Raw genomic sequence first — 17711 nt, 5'->3', positions numbered from 1 at the left:
CGGTGACAGCTCTCCGGTTCCTTTGGAGGGCTTCTACTCTTTCTTCGTCCTCTATTGAGCCATCACTCCGGGTAGGTCCTCTGCCTCTCTGCCCTCTTCCTCTCCCTCTCCCTCTTCCAGTTACCTCCGGTAAATGGACTTCTGCATTTAGATCACATTGACATGTGCTGGTTCTGTCTAACCTTAGCTTCTTCTTCCTCCTTCTTGTCTATGAAGATTCTCAGTCATCCAGGTCATAGTTATCCAACGAAGGTTAAAATCAAGGGCAACTGGACTTGGTTGAAGATACTGGAAGACGTTTCGTCCCTCATCCAAACAGAACCACCTGAAGGGGGCACTTACAGCCTGTGGATACCCTAAATGGACCTTTGTGAAAACAGCCACAAGATCCAAGAAGTACAAAACAACAGGGGATGAGGAAAAGAAGGTCAAACGCAACAACATTGTGATTCCATACGTGTCTAGAGTATCAGAGAAACTCAGGAACACACTAAGACAGATGCTGGTACACCCCAAAGACCGGACACTAAAACACAAGAAAAGCAATCTAGTGTATGCGGTCCAATGCAGTGAGGAATGCACAGACCTGTATATTGGGGAGACTAAACAACCACTACACAAACGCATGGCTCAACACAGAAGGGCCAACTCCTCAGGTCAAGACTCTGCAGTCTACTTGCATCTGAAGGACAGAGGAGACTCATTTGAGGACCACCTGGTGCACATTTTAGACAGAGAAGATGGATGGTTTGAAAGAGGTGTCAAGGAAGCCATCTACACCAGGGTTGAGAAGCCGTCATTGAACAGGGGAGGGGGTCTACGCCACCACTTATCCCCCACTTACAATGCTGTCCTTTCATCACTTCCCAGGAAACTCAACAAACGTAACCTATTGGCCTCAGGTGAAGATACCAACGAGGGTCGTTCAGTTCATCTCTAAGGGAAAAGCAAATGTATGTGTTCTTTTATTCATTCTTTCTGATATATTTCTGCATTTGTTTATTCTTTTATTCATTCTTTCTGATATATTTCTGCATTTGTTTATTCTTTTATTCTTTCCTTGATATATTTCCCCATTTATTTATCTATTCATTTATTCTTTCTTGCATATATTTCCCCATTTATTTATTTATTCTTTCATTTAATTCTGACACTTTGGATGTTCCATACATGCATCGTGTGTGGAAATACTTCACTAAAGATGAAACAGGTACTACTGTCATGCACATTCATCTGAAAAGGCATACGTTAATGCTAGGGGAGGAACGTTCCAAATCTTCTCGACAGCAGTCAATTAGTGAATTCACCAAACGCCCTGCAGTAACAGAGAAAAGACGGCTGCAACTCAGCAATTTTCTGGTGAATTTCAGAGTCAAAGATAATAGACCTTTAGCTGCAGTACATGGAGAAGGCTTCAGAGAAATACTGCATTTTTTTGAACCAGGCTATGTTGTCCCATCTTACAACACACTGTGGAATGCTATTAAACACCAATACGACAGCCTGCGTGAAAATATGTTGAAGGAAATGAAAGGCAAGCGTGTGCACTAACAACTGACCTGTAGACATCCTCCACCATGGAGCCGAACATTTCGGTAAATGCTCACTACATTACAGACACATGGGAGCTGAAGGCCCGTGTGTTGTGTACAGCTATGATGCCAGAGAGACATACTGGTGCCAACATTGCCAATCGTCTGTCTGAGATAATCAAGGAATGGGGCATACTGGTGTTTTTGCACAGTCCATGATAATGCCAGCAACATGAACTTAGCCATGGAGCTATGTGAAATGTTTCCAAAAGATCTGGGATGCACCGGGCACACTCTCCAACTGGCAATAAAGGCTGGATTAGTCTTACCTGATGTGATGAAGGCTATCGACGCAGCAAGGAGAGTTGTCAGCCACTTTCGCCACTCAGCAGTGGCCACTTGCGCCCTCAGAAAACGGCAGGAACAGCTTGGCATAAGCGCCAACAAACTTCAGACTGACTGACTGGTCTGGTGGAATGCCACGGTCGTCATGCTCCAGCGGCTTTTCGAGCAAAGTATCGCGGTGCAGTCTGTGCTCGCGGATGAAACAGTCACTAAACCGAGCGTCCAGAAGTCACTTGCCATGAGAGCAACACAGTGAGAGCTGGTGGAACAGCTAATTCCAGTGCTGCAACCTTTGGCCAAGGCTACTGAAATAATGTGTGGTGAGATGCACGTGGGGTTGTCTTTCCTCTATCCAGTGATTTTCAACATGACCAGTACCACTCTGCGTGTTGAAGCATCTTATCTGGCAGCTGTACGAGCCTTCAAAATATACGGTTCGGCAGCAGTTTGAAATGCGGTTGAAGTTGCAGGCTGATGATCTGACAGAATCCATCCTCATTGTGGCCTGCATGTTAGATCCCAAGTTCAAAGATCTTCAGTTCATCCCAGAGAGTAAAAGAGAGGCTGCCCAGAGCCACCAAAAAAAGCCTGCAACAGGATGAGGAAGAGAAGCTCGTAGCAACAGGTGGGTCTGCTGCATGAAATTAGTTAAACAGTGTATCAATTTAGAATGATCCTCTTTTGCGTTGTTATAATATGTACATATATAGTAAATCTGGATATTAATATTCGTCCTAGGTGAGGATGTCCAAAACGAGGACACCAATGATAAAGAAGGTGAGCTAGAAAAAAGCCAAGCTTGAACAAGATTTTGCCCAACTTTTTGGGCCACACTACCAAAGCGGGAGGAAAACGGGACACCACTGCACTGCAGCTGAAGAGTTCTGCGATTATTTATTAACGCCGCATATTCCCACCACGGAGAACCCGCTGCAGTGGTGGACCCGTAACCAGGACAGATTTCCTCGATTGGCTAAGCTAGGCAAAACCTACTTGGCTGTCCCACCAATGACTTTACGCAGTAATGCATTTTCAGTTAAACTGAAGGTGGTGATAACGCTTAATTTATTTGCCACAGGACAAACGCAGCAATGCTGATGATTGTGGCCGTTTTAACCATCAATAAACCGAATAGTTGTGGAAACAATTATAGCACTTGCTTCAACTCCACACATTGTCACACGTTTCATCGACTTCCCAACACCACCCCCGTACCGTAATCCGACAGAAGCAAACACAGTTCATTCAAATAGCCGGCAATACAGGAGTAGTAGGCGCATTTGATGGCGCTCATATAGAGAAACTTTTTGAAACTTTTTTTTATTAATGTTTAGGCCTATATCATAATGTATTATCTTGAAAATTCTTTATTGTTAAATGTATGTTGAATATAAACTCCTCTTAGGAATTTCACCATTCAATGTGAATTTATCTGAGAAAATCCCTAATAAAAAAATCTATTCAGTGATTGGTCCTTGGCCACATCGTCATCCAAAATCCGGTTTGCAGCACAGCAAAGTGTCGTGAATCAGCACTAAGACTGACACTTAAGATTTAGTCTTACACTTCACTCAAATTAGGACTATGATGCTTGATAAGTAACTTTTAAGCTCAGCTTTGAGCCAAGAATTTTAAGCATTTTCTCTTAAGTCAGTTCTTAGCAGTCTCAGAGTAATTCTGAGAAGCATTATAAATACAGGCCCTGGTCTCAGCTCTGGGTTCTCATGGATTTGGTCCGCTAATAAACTTGGCCAGATTTCTAGAAATGAGAACGGCTCCTTCCCAAGTGGGATCTCTCCGAATCAGACCAGGTCTTCCCCCAGAAAGTCTGCCAATGATCTACAAAGCCCACATTGTTTGCTGGACACCACCTCGACAACCTGCAGCAGAATGACGACATGCGGCTATACATGTCATCACTGGTCAGATTTGGCAGGGCTCCAGAGAAAACTACGGTGTCCGATATTGTTTTTGCATATGTACACACCGACTCAACATTAATCTTAGTGACTTCCGATTGGCATAACCGGAAGTCATTACCGCCCACGTGAATAACAATCTTACTGTATTTACGTTTATCCTTAGCCAGCAGTTTCAAATAAGACTGTGTCACCCGCTCTGGCCCCACTTAACTATGGCCGCTGGCTTCGCTAACTTCACGTTTCTCAAAATGGAGCTGCCAATGATCAGAGTTGGTTTCTCAGCGGGTGTGTCGCTGAGTGGGGAAAATCTGTTAGAAACATGAACAGGTTGGTGGTGACACATGGGCTTTGAATGCTTACGACTATTCCTCCTTCAGACAGTCACCCAGCCACCCCTTCTTGGCTGCACAGGAGATGCCGGGGGCTACCGCAGGCTAACTCAGGTCGGTCCGCACCAACTACATCAACACCTCCCTGGAAAAGTTGCAGGTAGGAGCAACCAAATAATGTACTGATATATAACAATTTTATTTTTAGCATGTTACCGTGTTGTTACCATAACCACTGTTACTGTATTGGAAATATTAAACTACTTCAGTAAAAGAACAAAATTATTAGCAGTACCAAAACAAAGTAGGCTACTCATTATGCAGAATAGCCAATTTCAGAATAATATATATTATATTTAGTGGTGGACAGTAATGATTAATTTACTTAAGTACTGTACTACTGTTTTGAGTATCTGTGGGTCTACTTGAGTTTGTCCTCTTTTTATTTTTACTTATGACTTTCACTCCACAACAATTGAAAGACAGTATTGTACTTTTGACACTACTACATGTCTATAAAGGTTCTTGTTAATTGATACTTAGAAGCATAGCTTTAGAATCAAGAATTTTCTTTTCTAAAATGCGATCAGCCAATACGCTTTGTGGAGAAAAAACAATCACAGCAAACTAAAGCTCCTACGCTGTCAAAGTGTTTGCTGTATTTTTGAACAGTTCAATTTGTTCAGTGTTTAGTGTTGCTGTTGGGCAGTCATAAAGCTAGAGATGTGTCAGGCAATCAGTGCATTCACTAGGTTGTTTCAGAGTCATTAGGTTCTGTAAATGCATTGTGGCAACAATACAAGAAATTTGACTTCTGAATGTTGAGTATTTTTAAAAGCAAGTATTCTGATTGTTTCACTTAAGTTTAAATTTTAGTGAACATACTTTACTTCTATTGAAGTTTGCTCACCACTGATTATATTATTGTATCATAATTATTGATAAATTATTGTGTTTTTTGTTTTAATGTTGCAGCTGGTAAAGGTGGATATCATTTTCATTTATTTATATTGATGGTATATATTTTACATACTGCTGAGTAGCTTGTGAATTTCTTCATGGGGACCAGTGTTACTTACATGTCCCAAAGAGACTCATAAATTCCTTCAAGAATGATGCATAACGTTCTTTCAGCAACATTTTGTTGAACAGGATTGCTCATAAGCACTAAGAATATCGCAATAATGGAAATATGATCCTCAAGGTGACCCATTTTAATTTCCCAACTATTTTTTATATATAGGCTATATATAATATGACTATTTCATTCGATGCCATTTTGTAAATCCAGTACACACACCAAGTGAAGTCTGTGCGAGTGAACACACGCACTGACCCCGCTAGACCCCCATGCCATCGTCCATCCTGATGTGTGTGTTTGTGTGTATAACCAGGACATGGTTACGATTTCTGACCATAACCACATCCAGTGAGTACAAATTGTTAGTCAGTCATCGGTCAATCCTATAAGTAAATATGGAGCATCATCTAAGATCAAATTTACGATGATTGTGTCGTGTGACTGCAATGTTATGCTAATTGTGTGTGTCTGTGTCTCTGTTTTTGGCTTTTCTATGATGTTGCAAATGGATCTGCTGTAATGCAAGAAACATTTCAGACTCGATCTGACAAAAAGTATCATCATCATTATCCCAAAAAGAAAAGTCACATTACCTTTTTGGATTCAGTCTTACTGCATGGGAGATCTGTGCATTTTCAACAAGCACAAGGACTGCACGGAAAAACAATCTTATGATAGGAGCATACAATAGGCACATTTGGTGCTGTGTGCTTGTTTTGTTGGATTTGTAGAAGGTATAGAAGGAGAAGAAAAGGAGACAGAGACAATGATGAAGACAACACTGTATCACAGAAGCCTCAAAAAACACTAACAATAAACTCCTCTATTGTGTATGGCCATGCTGAAGTCTCACCTAGACTGAATTCCTTTAGATGTAGCTCAGTGGATGAAAGTACCGTGAACATGTCCCACAGGCCTCCCTCTGTTTCACAGAACTAATTCTTTCCTTAATGCTGCGATTAGACCTCTGTGCTGCACTGCTGACTAAATGCCTACTTGTTCCTCCCTCTAGGTCTATGCTTAGAAACTACAGCCAAATTACTGAAAGTAAAATTAAACCTGCTGTCTCTGTTTCACAAACAAGAAGAATCCTCTGTTAATAAAAGGTGTTAATTTTTCTAATATTTTTTAGCATTTTTTCTAGCCATTTATTCAAGAGATCTACAGTCATAAAACCAACATTATTTTTGTTTTGGTTATTTGCTAATGATCATATCTGTTTAAAGGCCATAGTTTGTTATGGTTAAATTATATTCTATTGTATTCTTACAATTGTTGCTATTGTTTTGATAACTTCATCTGCCTAGAATATTATGTGTTTAAACAATTATCACATTTCACTATTATAAAGCAGACAGAATTCCATGTGGCAGAAACTCCAACTTTGAAACCAGAAACCAAAACATTAGTGGAGATTCCTTTATAGCTTTCCCCCCCCCCTTTTCTCTGAACTATATTAAAAGCAACTGATAATGGTGCATAGCTGTAGAAAGCTAAGGCAGAGTGGTAAAGAGAACACTGCAGCAAAAGGGGGGATGGTAGCAATTTGCTTCAGAGGAAATCTGGAACCTATAAACTTGGGCAACTTCTATGACAAGAAGTAAACGTCAGAATGGTTCAATTTGGTTGGCTGTACAACATACCTTTGTCTCCTCCTTGTCCTTTTGATCGGACCAATCATTTTAGATTCATTCTTCCTGTTTTCATAAGCTCAGCTGTCCAAAAACAGTCCTCTGGACCAATCAGTAAGTCAGATGGGTGGGCAGCTGAAAGTTTCATGGTTCCCTCCCTTTAAAAAGTCAGAGTCAGGTTGTTGTTGCCTCACACGCAGCTACAGAAGCGGGACATGAGAACATTCGGGTTTACCGATGCAGTACACACTCACAGAGACTGGCAATAGATGACTTGACTTGTAGATGAAGAAGCAGTGTGGCAAAATAAAAGTGAGTGCTAATTACTCGCCCATTTTGGCTTGGCATGTATAGATGTGACAAAGTGTAAATCTGATAACTGTTGGAGAAGAAGAACAACATAGCAGAAAGCCGGAGAAGTACACAGCGTAACGGAAGCAGTTTCAGAGGATGAATAGAGAGTAAAACTGTGTGAAAGAAGCAGAGGAGGACTGGAGAGACACACATTGAAGGAAAGAGAGAAGCACACAATATAGAGAAGGAGTGAAGGATAGTCACATAAAGGAGAGAGAGGAAAGAAGAAGAACCTGGAAAAGCATGAGAGAGGAGGAGCAGTCTAAAGATGACCACCCTGAGGGAAGGGTGGTTTCCAGTGAGGAAGACACAGGAAGACAACCTTTGAACGCCTGTCCCGTCGTTGTGGCAAAACCAGGGGTAACCCGGCATAAACGGCTGATGGGCACACGTCAGGTTACCACAGTTACTCCCCCCACCCCAGCAGACAATGGCAAAGTCCAGACAGGGGACGCCACCCAGATTTACACGCTGACCGGACCTAAAAGACTCAAGAGGAGCCCTCAACATCGACCACCTTCCTCAGACTGGTCCATTTCTCCTGACCCTGGTCCTGGTCCCGGTAGTCTCTCAGCCCTTGAGGACCCACACGGCCAGCGGGTGATAGCCAACATCCGTGAACGGCAGCGGACGCAATCTTTAAACGAAGCCTTCGCCTCATTGCGTAAAATAATCCCAACTCTCCCCTCCGACAAACTAAGCAAGATTCAGACCCTTAAGCTGGCGTCGCGATACATTGACTTTCTGTACCAGGTTTTGCAGAGTGATGAGTTGGACACTAAGATGGCTGGATGTAACTACCTGGCCCACGAGAGACTGAGCTATGCCTTCTCTGTCTGGAGGATGGAGGGTGCCTGGTCGACCATGTCTGCTGGTCATTAGCTCTACCTTAATGCAAGATTTGTCCTTTGACTGTTGCCCTAAAAAGTGGGATGAATTCCTCATTACAGGGAAATATTCTTACTTAACACAGAGTGTTGAGGAGGCGTCTGAACTGTGTCTGCTTACCAGTGGACTATTTATCACCTCAACTTAGATTATCTGTCTGTCTCAGTGATTTATGTGAGTATTTGGATGGAGCTGGTTTTTAAGCCACTACCCCTTCATGAAAATTGCAGTTTTCATTGTTCATTTCAGATGTGACTATGGATTTTAGTGATTCTATTGTTTCTCTTGCCAAAAGCAGCTATTGCGTGCAGGGACATTGTTGATTGTTGATTGATTCCTAGACATTTGTACTGTTTACATAGATGACAATGGATGACAGGACAATCTGAGACACAAAGACACCCAGACATCATTCAACATTAACCAACCTGATGGTTAGCGATGCCCTGTCCTAAATGTTGCCTCTACCTGACAGCACAGCTCACCCTGCTGGAACCCTCTGACATCTCGGCTTTCTAGGGCTTTTGGAGCTTGACCTCTGGTTTCATCCTCATCATCACCCTTGATTTTATCACCATAAATCACCATAACTGACATCAGTATGATCATCATCATCATTAATATCTTCATCATTATAGGTATGCATATTTTGAGCCACATTTTAACTTCATTAAATGTTTTTATTTAACTTTTTTTCTGCCTTGGCTAGCAAGTGTTTAAAGTTTTTTAATATATACAAAGAGCAACAACTACAGCATACAGGAAAGGAATTAGAAAAAAGTGGACAACTGGAAAGACAAAATTTGATGTTTGAGATACATTTTGAGATGAGACATTGGACCTTTGACTTTTCTGTACACTTTCAACTCCTACTTTTCCAAGAGTCTGACATATTACTCTGAACCAAAGTCATGGTGGAAAAACTAGCTGCAGGCAGCTGTCGTCCTAACTGAATTTTCTCCTCTTTATTTTCAAACCAAGCCCTTTTGTTTCTTCTAGTGCCAAAAAAACTCTCCTAGAATTTCTTTCCTCTCATTCTGGCCAAAATTTGCTTGAGTTGCACAAAACCATGATGCGGCTACAGCGAGGCATAATGAAAACAAACGGTCTCTAAAAGACATGAATCATGTGTGTCACCATCAAAGGGGAGGCTGATGTGGCTCCCCACTGGGCTCCCATAAACCAATGGAAGTGATGGAGGAGGTGAGAGCTGATTAATGCACACACAAATGTGCACACAGGCATAGGTGTAGCCATGTAGCCAGAACTGCCCAAAGTCTTGGGTTCGCAAAAAAGAGTGCCATTTTATTTAAATGTCATAATCACATCCATGATTACCATATTATATACATGCATTAAACAAAAAACTAAAAGTCAGTTTTTGTATTGTTATACCACTGTTTGTTGTCTTACCTGCCAAGCAAATGAACCTGCAAGGTTAAGCTTATATTTAATACAAACAACCGTATTCAAAATATATGGGGTTGACATGCTGTTTGTATTCAATACATATCCATGAACCACTTCTTACTTGCCAACATGCATGAAGCCCTGCAACCTATCATTAGAATGTCCTAGGGAGGTAGCTAATGTTTCCAGCTCCTATGAAGAAAGCACAGTGTGGTCTCAGAAGGCTAACCTTCACAGACATGTCAGTAGACACTTGACATTAAAAAATAATTGAGTTATGGGCCAAAAGAGAAAAGCAGCCCCTATGCATTTTGTATTGAGTGGCTGATTTAAAAATCTGGGAGAGTAATTTTGAATGCATATTAATTTCATAAAGCATTTGTCGACTTACTGAGACACTATGACAGCTACTTATTGGTATCAGAAAATTTACATTGAAGCAAATTTGGCAGTACCCTGTTGATGTCCTAGTTATTTTGTAATTATTTTATTCATATGTCTAAAATCCAATAATGAATATGTCAATATGTGTCCAATATGACCTCTACAAACTTTTAAATGAATCTAAGTGGTTACCAAAATATCATATCTGCCTTTTTGTCTTTCCAGCTGCTGAATGAAGGGGCTGTGACCTTCACTGTACATCTCTGGTCCATGCTACCATTTCTGCCATTCTAATCATTTGGCCTTTAATGCAGATCTCACATTTTGGATAAAAGGAATATTTAAGATTATTAAAAGGCATCTTGATCAGTAGGCAGACTGACTAGTGGAAAGAGAACACATCTCTGTACCAACTAAACCAACAAAGAGCTTTATTGAAAATAAATGGACAACACAGGTCAAGCAATATTTGTGTTCAGTTTTTTCTTAAAGTACTATATTCCAAGATATTATCCTAAGGAAACAGTTAAAGAAATTTCAAGCTAGACTTAAGTCTCAGAATGTGATTAGTGTCTGTCTCTTGCACACCAGTTTACAGACAGGGTGTGAGATTTTTTAAGGAGCATGTACTTGAAGTATGTACAGTGTGGTGCTATACAAATGAATGTCACAGTATGATAAATATCACAAGCAGAAAAAGCAGAGAATTGCCCTGGAGAATTAGTTGTAGTGATACATACAGCACATGTATCATTATTTTTCTGAAAAATAAAACTTTCCTCAAACAATGAAATTTGTGTTTTGTTAAAACTGGATGATAAACAGTGTAAATATTTATACTGGCACCACACTCTCTTTGTCTACTGTCTCTCGTTTTCCCTTACTTCCGCCTTCCCCCAGTCTTTTTCATAATGAGGTCTGTGTGCCTTTGCCTGGTCAGTCAGGAACAGTTCATTTTTCCAAAAAGAACACATTAATGTGCAATTAAGTTGTAGCTTGATATTTTCAGTTATGCTACAGTGGCCTGCATGTTTAGTGCCATATCCTGATACTTTAGCAAGAGTTATGTCATTAAAGCTTTTACATAAGCTAAGGGTAAACCTAAAAAAACACACAAGGGAACATAAATACAATATGGTTTAACAACATTTATAAGTGTTGGTATAAACGTTTGGCCATATTCCAGTAGTCTCACTCACAGACGTATGTAAACTGTACATTGTTTTTAACTTCTGCTAACTTATTCCCTTCCTGCACTAATGTTTTTGCAGAAACACTAGTTAAAGGCTCTGGTCACAGGCGCAGGTATTTGTGTTATGGTCCATGATTGTGGAGCCATGGTGTGGTGCTTGTATTGTCATTGTTAATTAATTGACACAAGAAGTCTGCAAGCATCAGCTTCTATATTATGATTTTCGGAAAAGAAGACAACACAAAAATGTACTAACTGGAAATTTTTCCTTTAATCAAGAGGATGAGACAAAAATAGACAATCTTTCTATACATATACATAGTAGGAAATGTAAAAGAAACATAACACATATAGGTAAATAATAAAGAATATACCGAAACAAAGATTTCAATGTCATCATTAGTTAGTTAGTTTAGAGTTACTGTATGTCCAGTTAGTTAAGAGTTTCCAATACACATACTACTTAATGCATCAAGGCACATGTGTAAAATGTGTATTTTGGTCTTGCAGTTTCTATTTACAGTGTTTTTCTTTAAGAAGGTACAAATGACATCTGTAATAAAGGGAATTAAGAGTTGAGGCAATACTGGCCTCTACATCAGACAACAGCCACTTATATAATACAGGAGAGGTCATTTACAGTATTTGACAGACACACACACACACACACACACACACACACACACACACACAGACACTTGCAAATGCATTAACAAAACACATGACTAAAGTACTGGTACTAGTGCACATGTAATCACTGCCACTCTCTCTTTCACACTTACACTCACTGACAAATCAGACATTTTCTTTATACACACCACATGCACCTGCTGTGTACACTGTTTGAGAGAGACACCGTGTTTTGTCAAAATGCCTCACTCGCTGTTAAGAATACTATGAACAACACCTAAGAATGATGCTTTTAAGTTGTAACAATTATAAAACACTACTTCTCCATGTAACATTCATAATTCCTGGAGCAGTAGTGCAATAGCAGTGGGATTTCTGCAAAATATTTTGGTTTCTACTGTCCTTTTGTTTACTATTAAAGCTCTGATGCCTTCTGTTGGGCAGACGATGCCCATGGTCTGACTACAGCAAACTTTAGTTTCCTACCTAGATGCTAAACTGACAATACTTGCTAAAAACTTGCTAATTGTGCTAATTTCAATCTAGATTTTTACAAACGCTGCATTTACACACAAACACAAAATCAAGGTGCTTTTTACCAAATATTTGCCAACAAGACTTGAAAATCATATTGTGCTGCTTTAAGACCAATGGATGTGAAAACTCAAAGGAAAGCTCTAAAGCAAACATTTTCAGACAAAGCCATGTAACTAAGTAGTCAAATATGAAATTTCATTAGTTTCATTGCACAGTTTTAGTGTCTTGATGCTATTTAGAAGCTTTAACACCCAACAATCTGGAAAAAAACTGCACTTTATTCAGGCATCTTATCTATAGTATTGGTATTGTTCATCAAAAGGTCAGACCTAGTGTGCAATAAAATTAACTTAGGCAAATTTAATTTTGCTGCACAATAACATCCAAACTAAGACATATGACTTGTTAGTTTTACTTTTGAAATGATGATGCCCGTTTAGCAGGGCAGTCAGATAAATTCTTCAAATGAATAATCAACATGACCTCTACTACAAACATCAGCTTAGATTATGAACTCACATGTTTAACGTGGCATTGTGTAGGTTGATTGTAACATGACAAGAAGAGCTGCTATAATATGGAAAAACACAAGTTCACTTCCAAACAAAACGCAATGCATTAGTTTCCTTAATTAGACTGTGATAAAACCTGAAACCTGATTTTTAAACAATGACAAAACATTCAAACCAGGCCAGGTCACTGTAGACATCATCAAAACAAACAGTATACAAACATCTGCATATATGATGTTTAAATAAATCCATAGGTTCAAATTATGTCTTAAAGGTAGAGTCACTGTGTTGCTGTCCCATTGCCAAGTGCAGGCTGTTTTAAGGCAGGTCTCTTTGGGTGATGTCCATTAAGTGCATTAACATTATTGCTACTATTTTGAACAATACAATGGTCCTCAGTTACCTCATATACAGTATTCAATACTAGTGGTACACCAATAGTTCATCATTGCTTTGTATGTGTGTGTGTGTAGATATGTGTACGTGTGTGCATTTAAGACACTGAACAGCAGTGAAAAATAATCCTGCTCTGAAAATCTTGCCCACTTTTCAGATTAACTTCATAAGAAATTCAACTCCACAGAGTAAGTCAGAGACTTTATAAGACATCTCAGATTAAGAGTGGGAAAAACATAGCAAACACAATTTCATCCAATTCATCCAAAAAAAAACAACAACAACTATTAAATAACCTACAGAGTATTTTTTCCCAGAGCTTTGGAATTTCTAATGGTTCACATTATGGAATGAACAGTGCAATAAAATAACAAGGACAATTGCCCTTTCTTTGTTTGTACAAAACCAAAGTTGTCCATTTTGTGTCTTCGTTTTCTCTCTTTCCCTCAAGTTCTTTGTGGTCTTCTTTTAGTGGTTAAACAGCATGTAATGACATCTTTATTCTTTATTTATGATGTGACCACTTCATCGTATTGATATTTTTGCATATACGATTTCACCTGAAGTTTAAAGATGGGGTATGCAATTCTGGAGTAATCCATTCCATGTCAAATACCATGATATAGAGAGAATGACACAGCAAGTAATGTAAGTAAGTTGTGGGTTAGTAAACTGTTCCTACAGTTGATGCTGCAAAGCTCTGCTGCTGCAGAGGACAAGACTGTTTCCCAGAGCCAGCAGACCAGCTTCAGACAGCAATACTCACAAATCTCCTGCTACCATAGCTAACATCACAACAACATGATTCTCGGCAATCTCAAAAGTAATCTAATGTTACCTGACACACAAATCATGGCTGGACGGGCCGAGTCACTTTGTTTATTTCTCATTTATAAAGTCAGGGAAGTACAAACAACAGATTTTCTTTCAGCAGGCCGTGAGGAGTTTCACTGAATTTGACAAAAAGACGTGTATTGGATTAGAATTGCATAACACACCTTTAATTCTGCGTCAGCCATTCTGCATCCCATTTAGTCTGTGTTTGCTTGTTTTCCTCCTCCTTTGAAACCTGGTGTTGCGTCGTTTCGTTTAGGCAAAGTTAAGGAAACAAAACAGCTGCTGGTACATAGTGCTTCAAGACGAATCAGTATCTGAATTCTGGCTATTCCTAAAAAGGCTGTGGTCACAGAGCTGTGGCACTGGACTTCTGAACACACACAATCCGATGTCAGTCAAGAGACATGAAAAATCTATTAAAAATCATCTTGTTTTGCTCTTTGGTGAAGTTTCAGATTGTTTCGCACCTGCAGGTTGTGCTGCTGGTTTCAGCTGAGTGGTTACCAGCAATGAGGTGATCACACTGCAGGTCTGTAGAGGTTCAGCACTGTGTGTTAGTGGATGTGCATGTTAGTGAATAAGGCAGATGGATCTGTCCCAAACCTGTCCCCTTCATGGTCATGTGACAGCGCAGGTGATCCCAGGCTACAGGTTCCTGAAAATGAGTTCTGTGAGGTGATTGGTCAGATTCTTCTACATGGAGTCACTGTCATGCTCCATTGGCTCGTCAGGGAGGCTGGAGGAAAGGCTGATAAACAGATGTGAATGGAGAGTTGGAAGAGTTAGGGCCAAAAACATGGAAATGTGATTTTTGTGTGGTTGCACATTTGTGTGTGTGTACCTTTTGTTGGAAAGGACTCCCACAGAGAGTGAGGCCAAAGCATTGACAGCATCTGTTTCCTCACAGTCTCTTCTCTGAGCAGCCAGGTAGGACAGACCCACTGATCCACAGTAAGCCTTTACACTCTGCCAGTACTGACCTGCAATACCCACATACATCTAGGTTAACACCACATTGGGGTGGACCCTGTTCTGATGTCAGTATTGTATCCAGAGGCCATGTTGATTATAGTAAGAAGAAGGAAGCAAGAGAATGATCATGACACTCCTGGGGCTTTCATAGGATTAAATAATGGTCAAAATGGCACAAATAAAATAATTAAAGTGTTATTGCTGCTCACTTTGTATCTGTATGACAGTCTGCAGGGAGGACACTGCGGTAGCGCTGGGATTTTGGAGTAGAACTTGTTCTTGCAGTGGGTCCTACAGGACAGAGGCAGACAATCAAATTACCCTAATTCTGGCATCTTTTCAATGGTTGAATGTTTGGTTAAGAAGTGATGAAGAGATAATAATAATAATAATAATAATAAAACATGTGCAGCATTATATTGTTATCAGGACCAACATACCTATACCAAAACAACAAAAAATACAGTACTGTAATTAAAATGGCTAATTTCCTGTCAGTAACATAAAGATAATGCCTGTGTGAGTCCGTACACGAATCTCAATGTAAAAATTTCCACAGTAAGTACTATGACAATACACTATGTGTTCAATGGTTAAGTGTATTCATGAGCATTATTATTATTTTTCTTAAATTTCAGCTGAGAAAACTAAAAAAGAAGCAAACAGTTCATTTAATGTCCATATAAAGCAGAAAAATACCATTTCCTGATTTTTCTGACTTCCCTGCCTGCAGTGTAACCTTTGTAAACCCTCAAATCCAGTCCACAAATTCAAATTCCACTAATCCTGGGAAGCATTTCAGCACTGAATATAGATGCTTCATCCTCTGTTAGTTAGGGGTGCTTGACTGGGGGGGCTGGGCCCCCGTCCAGGGATGAGATCGGCCTCGGGGGCTGCTGGCACTGCCTGCACACTGGGGAGGGATGCCTCTGGCTGGGCTGGGGGACCGTTGGCCTGGTTCTCCCACGTTATTGCTCCCTGGCGGCAGGGAGCTTCCCGGCATGGCTTTCTGCTGTTCTTCCTTGGAGCGGGGTACAGCTTCCCCCTGGACATGCGGTCTGGTGTCCTTTGCGCTTTGGGGGGTCGCGGGGTGCCCTGGCTTCTGGGGGTGGGGGTCTCTGCTTGGGTTGATCCAGTTGCGGTTTGGAGGGCTGCGGTGGGATTGTGGGGCGATTGTCAATGCATCTTGATGCATTGTGCTTTTTCCCTGGGCAGGTTCTCTGAATGGCTGCTGGGCGTTTAGTTTGTGCATTGGGAGTCCGGGGGAGGCATTTCCTCGTTGGCTGGGAGGGACCAGTTGTTTTGCTTCGTTGGCCTCGGATCCATGCTTCCCCATTTCTCTGTCGGCCGGTTGTTGGACCCCTCTGGATACTCAGGCATATAGTTCGTTTTCGGGATGTGCAGTGTGCGTGCGGGGCAGGGCTGTGCTCCGGTTTGTTCTGGGCTTGTGCCTGGAGTTCTCGGCCCTTGACGGGTGGGTGGGTTGGTGGTGGCATGCAGCTGAGCTAGTTGATTTTGCCTCGTTGCTGGTTTGGCTGGTGTTGCACGGCGGCTGGGGGGCGTGCTGGGCATGGGGGATGTCGGCTGGCGTCGGCGGCCTTAGTTTTTTCCGGCGGTTGGGGGGACGGCGGACTTTTATTGGCGGGTGCACGGTGACCGGTGTGGCGCGTTTGCTGCCGGGCTGGGACTTGCTGCTGGTGTTTCTCTCTGCTGGCTTTCGCTGTCGTGTTATTCCGCTTGCTCTCTCTCATTTGCCCGACCTCGCACGCAGGATTCGCGGGGGGCTGCTGGGCATTGGGTGTCGCCGTGCTCGCGCAGTTTGCGCGTTGGGCTTGTTACTTGTGCATTGGTGTTGATGATTGCGTGGCATTTGGGCGTTTTGGTTGTTTGCTGCGTGGCGGTGGAGGGGGAGCACTGGTCTATGTTGTGTGCGCGCCGCGGTCGGCCCGGGCGCTGTTCTTCCGCGGGTTACAGGGGGTTGCGTTCCGTCAGCATTACGTTGTCAACTGGCATTTGGCTCGGGGTCTTCCGCGTTTCCATCGCGGTGCATCTTTTTTTTTCTTCTTTCTCCCACTCTCACTAACAACTACATTCTTTAACAGGCTTATGCGCACACACATGTACACACACACATACAGACACATTCACCCACATGCACACAGACACACACAGTCTCACACATAGACACAAACAAATTTAGGCTGTCCCTGGTAGAATTATTCCTGATGCTTTTCTTTCAGTTACTTATTTCAATTAATTATTATTCCAGCTCTCGTTGCTGTGCTGTGTTGCTTATTTATTGTGCGTGACTGTTTCTTGTTTTCATTTTTCTCTTAGTTGTCTTACTATGTCAACTGTTTATTGCTGTTGTTCGGCTGGTTGTGTTTTACTATTATTATTATTTTTATTGTTTGTTTTTGTTTGTGTTTGTTTGTTGTTGTTTTTCTCCTCCCCAAGCCCCCCTCTCTGTTCTATTGCAGGTTTCGTTGCTTTCTGCAATTGGTGTTTCCCACTGCTTTTCCCTGTTGTCCCCACCTTCCATCCCCCTTCTCTTACAAGTCTTGTCCTTTCTCTGTGCTGTCTGTTTGTGCCCCCCCATCCCCGTGTCTGCCCCCCTGTCCGGCCCGGTGACAAATCAATATATAATTAAATAAATAATAAAACAGACAAAGGAGTATATTAATACTCTCTTGTTAAAGTAAAATCTGTCTGGCACAATATGGTATCCAGGTCATCATACTCTATACCAGGCTGCTGGG

General features: G+C 41.3%; 2 protein-coding genes across 9 annotated transcripts in view; one reads left to right on the top strand and one right to left on the bottom strand.

The window, feature by feature from the left end:
* The first annotated feature begins 585 nt into the window (after positions 1 to 585).
* LOC123974817 (twist-related protein 2-like) lies at positions 586 to 10664 on the top strand. 6 transcript variants are annotated; one of them, XM_046055746.1, is made up of 5 exons: positions 586 to 953; positions 2394 to 2502; positions 2616 to 2654; positions 4177 to 4288; positions 10102 to 10664. In XM_046055746.1, exons 1-5 carry the CDS (start codon positions 846 to 848, stop codon positions 10106 to 10108), a joined length of 375 nt encoding a protein of 124 aa, XP_045911702.1. In that variant the 5' UTR covers positions 586 to 845; the 3' UTR covers positions 10109 to 10664. The 6 variants fall into 6 exon arrangements, 5 of the variants coding, with proteins under 5 accessions (XP_045911702.1, XP_045911700.1, XP_045911699.1 ...); XM_046055744.1 differs by having other exon boundaries at positions 7195 to 10664; XM_046055743.1 differs by having other exon boundaries at positions 1202 to 2502; positions 7195 to 10664.
* A 653-nt stretch (positions 10665 to 11317) lies between these two features.
* hdac7a (histone deacetylase 7a) overlaps positions 11318 to 17711 on the bottom strand; it is a 118540-nt gene continuing 112146 nt past the window's right edge. For all 3 annotated transcript variants that reach the window (XM_046055740.1, XM_046055741.1, XM_046055739.1), the window contains 3 exons: positions 15162 to 15243; positions 14822 to 14960; positions 11318 to 14728 (listed from right to left, as the gene is read on the bottom strand). In XM_046055740.1, the coding sequence (XP_045911696.1) occupies positions 14674 to 14728; positions 14822 to 14960; positions 15162 to 15243 (276 nt within the window). In that variant the 3' untranslated portion in view covers positions 11318 to 14673. The remainder of the gene's footprint in view (positions 14729 to 14821; positions 14961 to 15161; positions 15244 to 17711) is intronic.

Source organism: Micropterus dolomieu, linkage group LG08, assembly GCF_021292245.1.
Source record: "Micropterus dolomieu isolate WLL.071019.BEF.003 ecotype Adirondacks linkage group LG08, ASM2129224v1, whole genome shotgun sequence".
Taxonomy (NCBI): domain Eukaryota; kingdom Metazoa; phylum Chordata; class Actinopteri; order Centrarchiformes; family Centrarchidae; genus Micropterus; species Micropterus dolomieu.
Note: the sequence above shows the minus strand (reverse complement) of the source record. Positions and strands in the feature narration are given on the sequence as shown.

Bases quoted from the DNA above. Each gene is read 5' to 3' on its own strand.
- LOC123974817 (XM_046055744.1), top strand. From the start codon at position 7,438: ATGAGAGAGGAGGAGCAGTCTAAAGATGACCACCCTGAGGGAAGGGTG.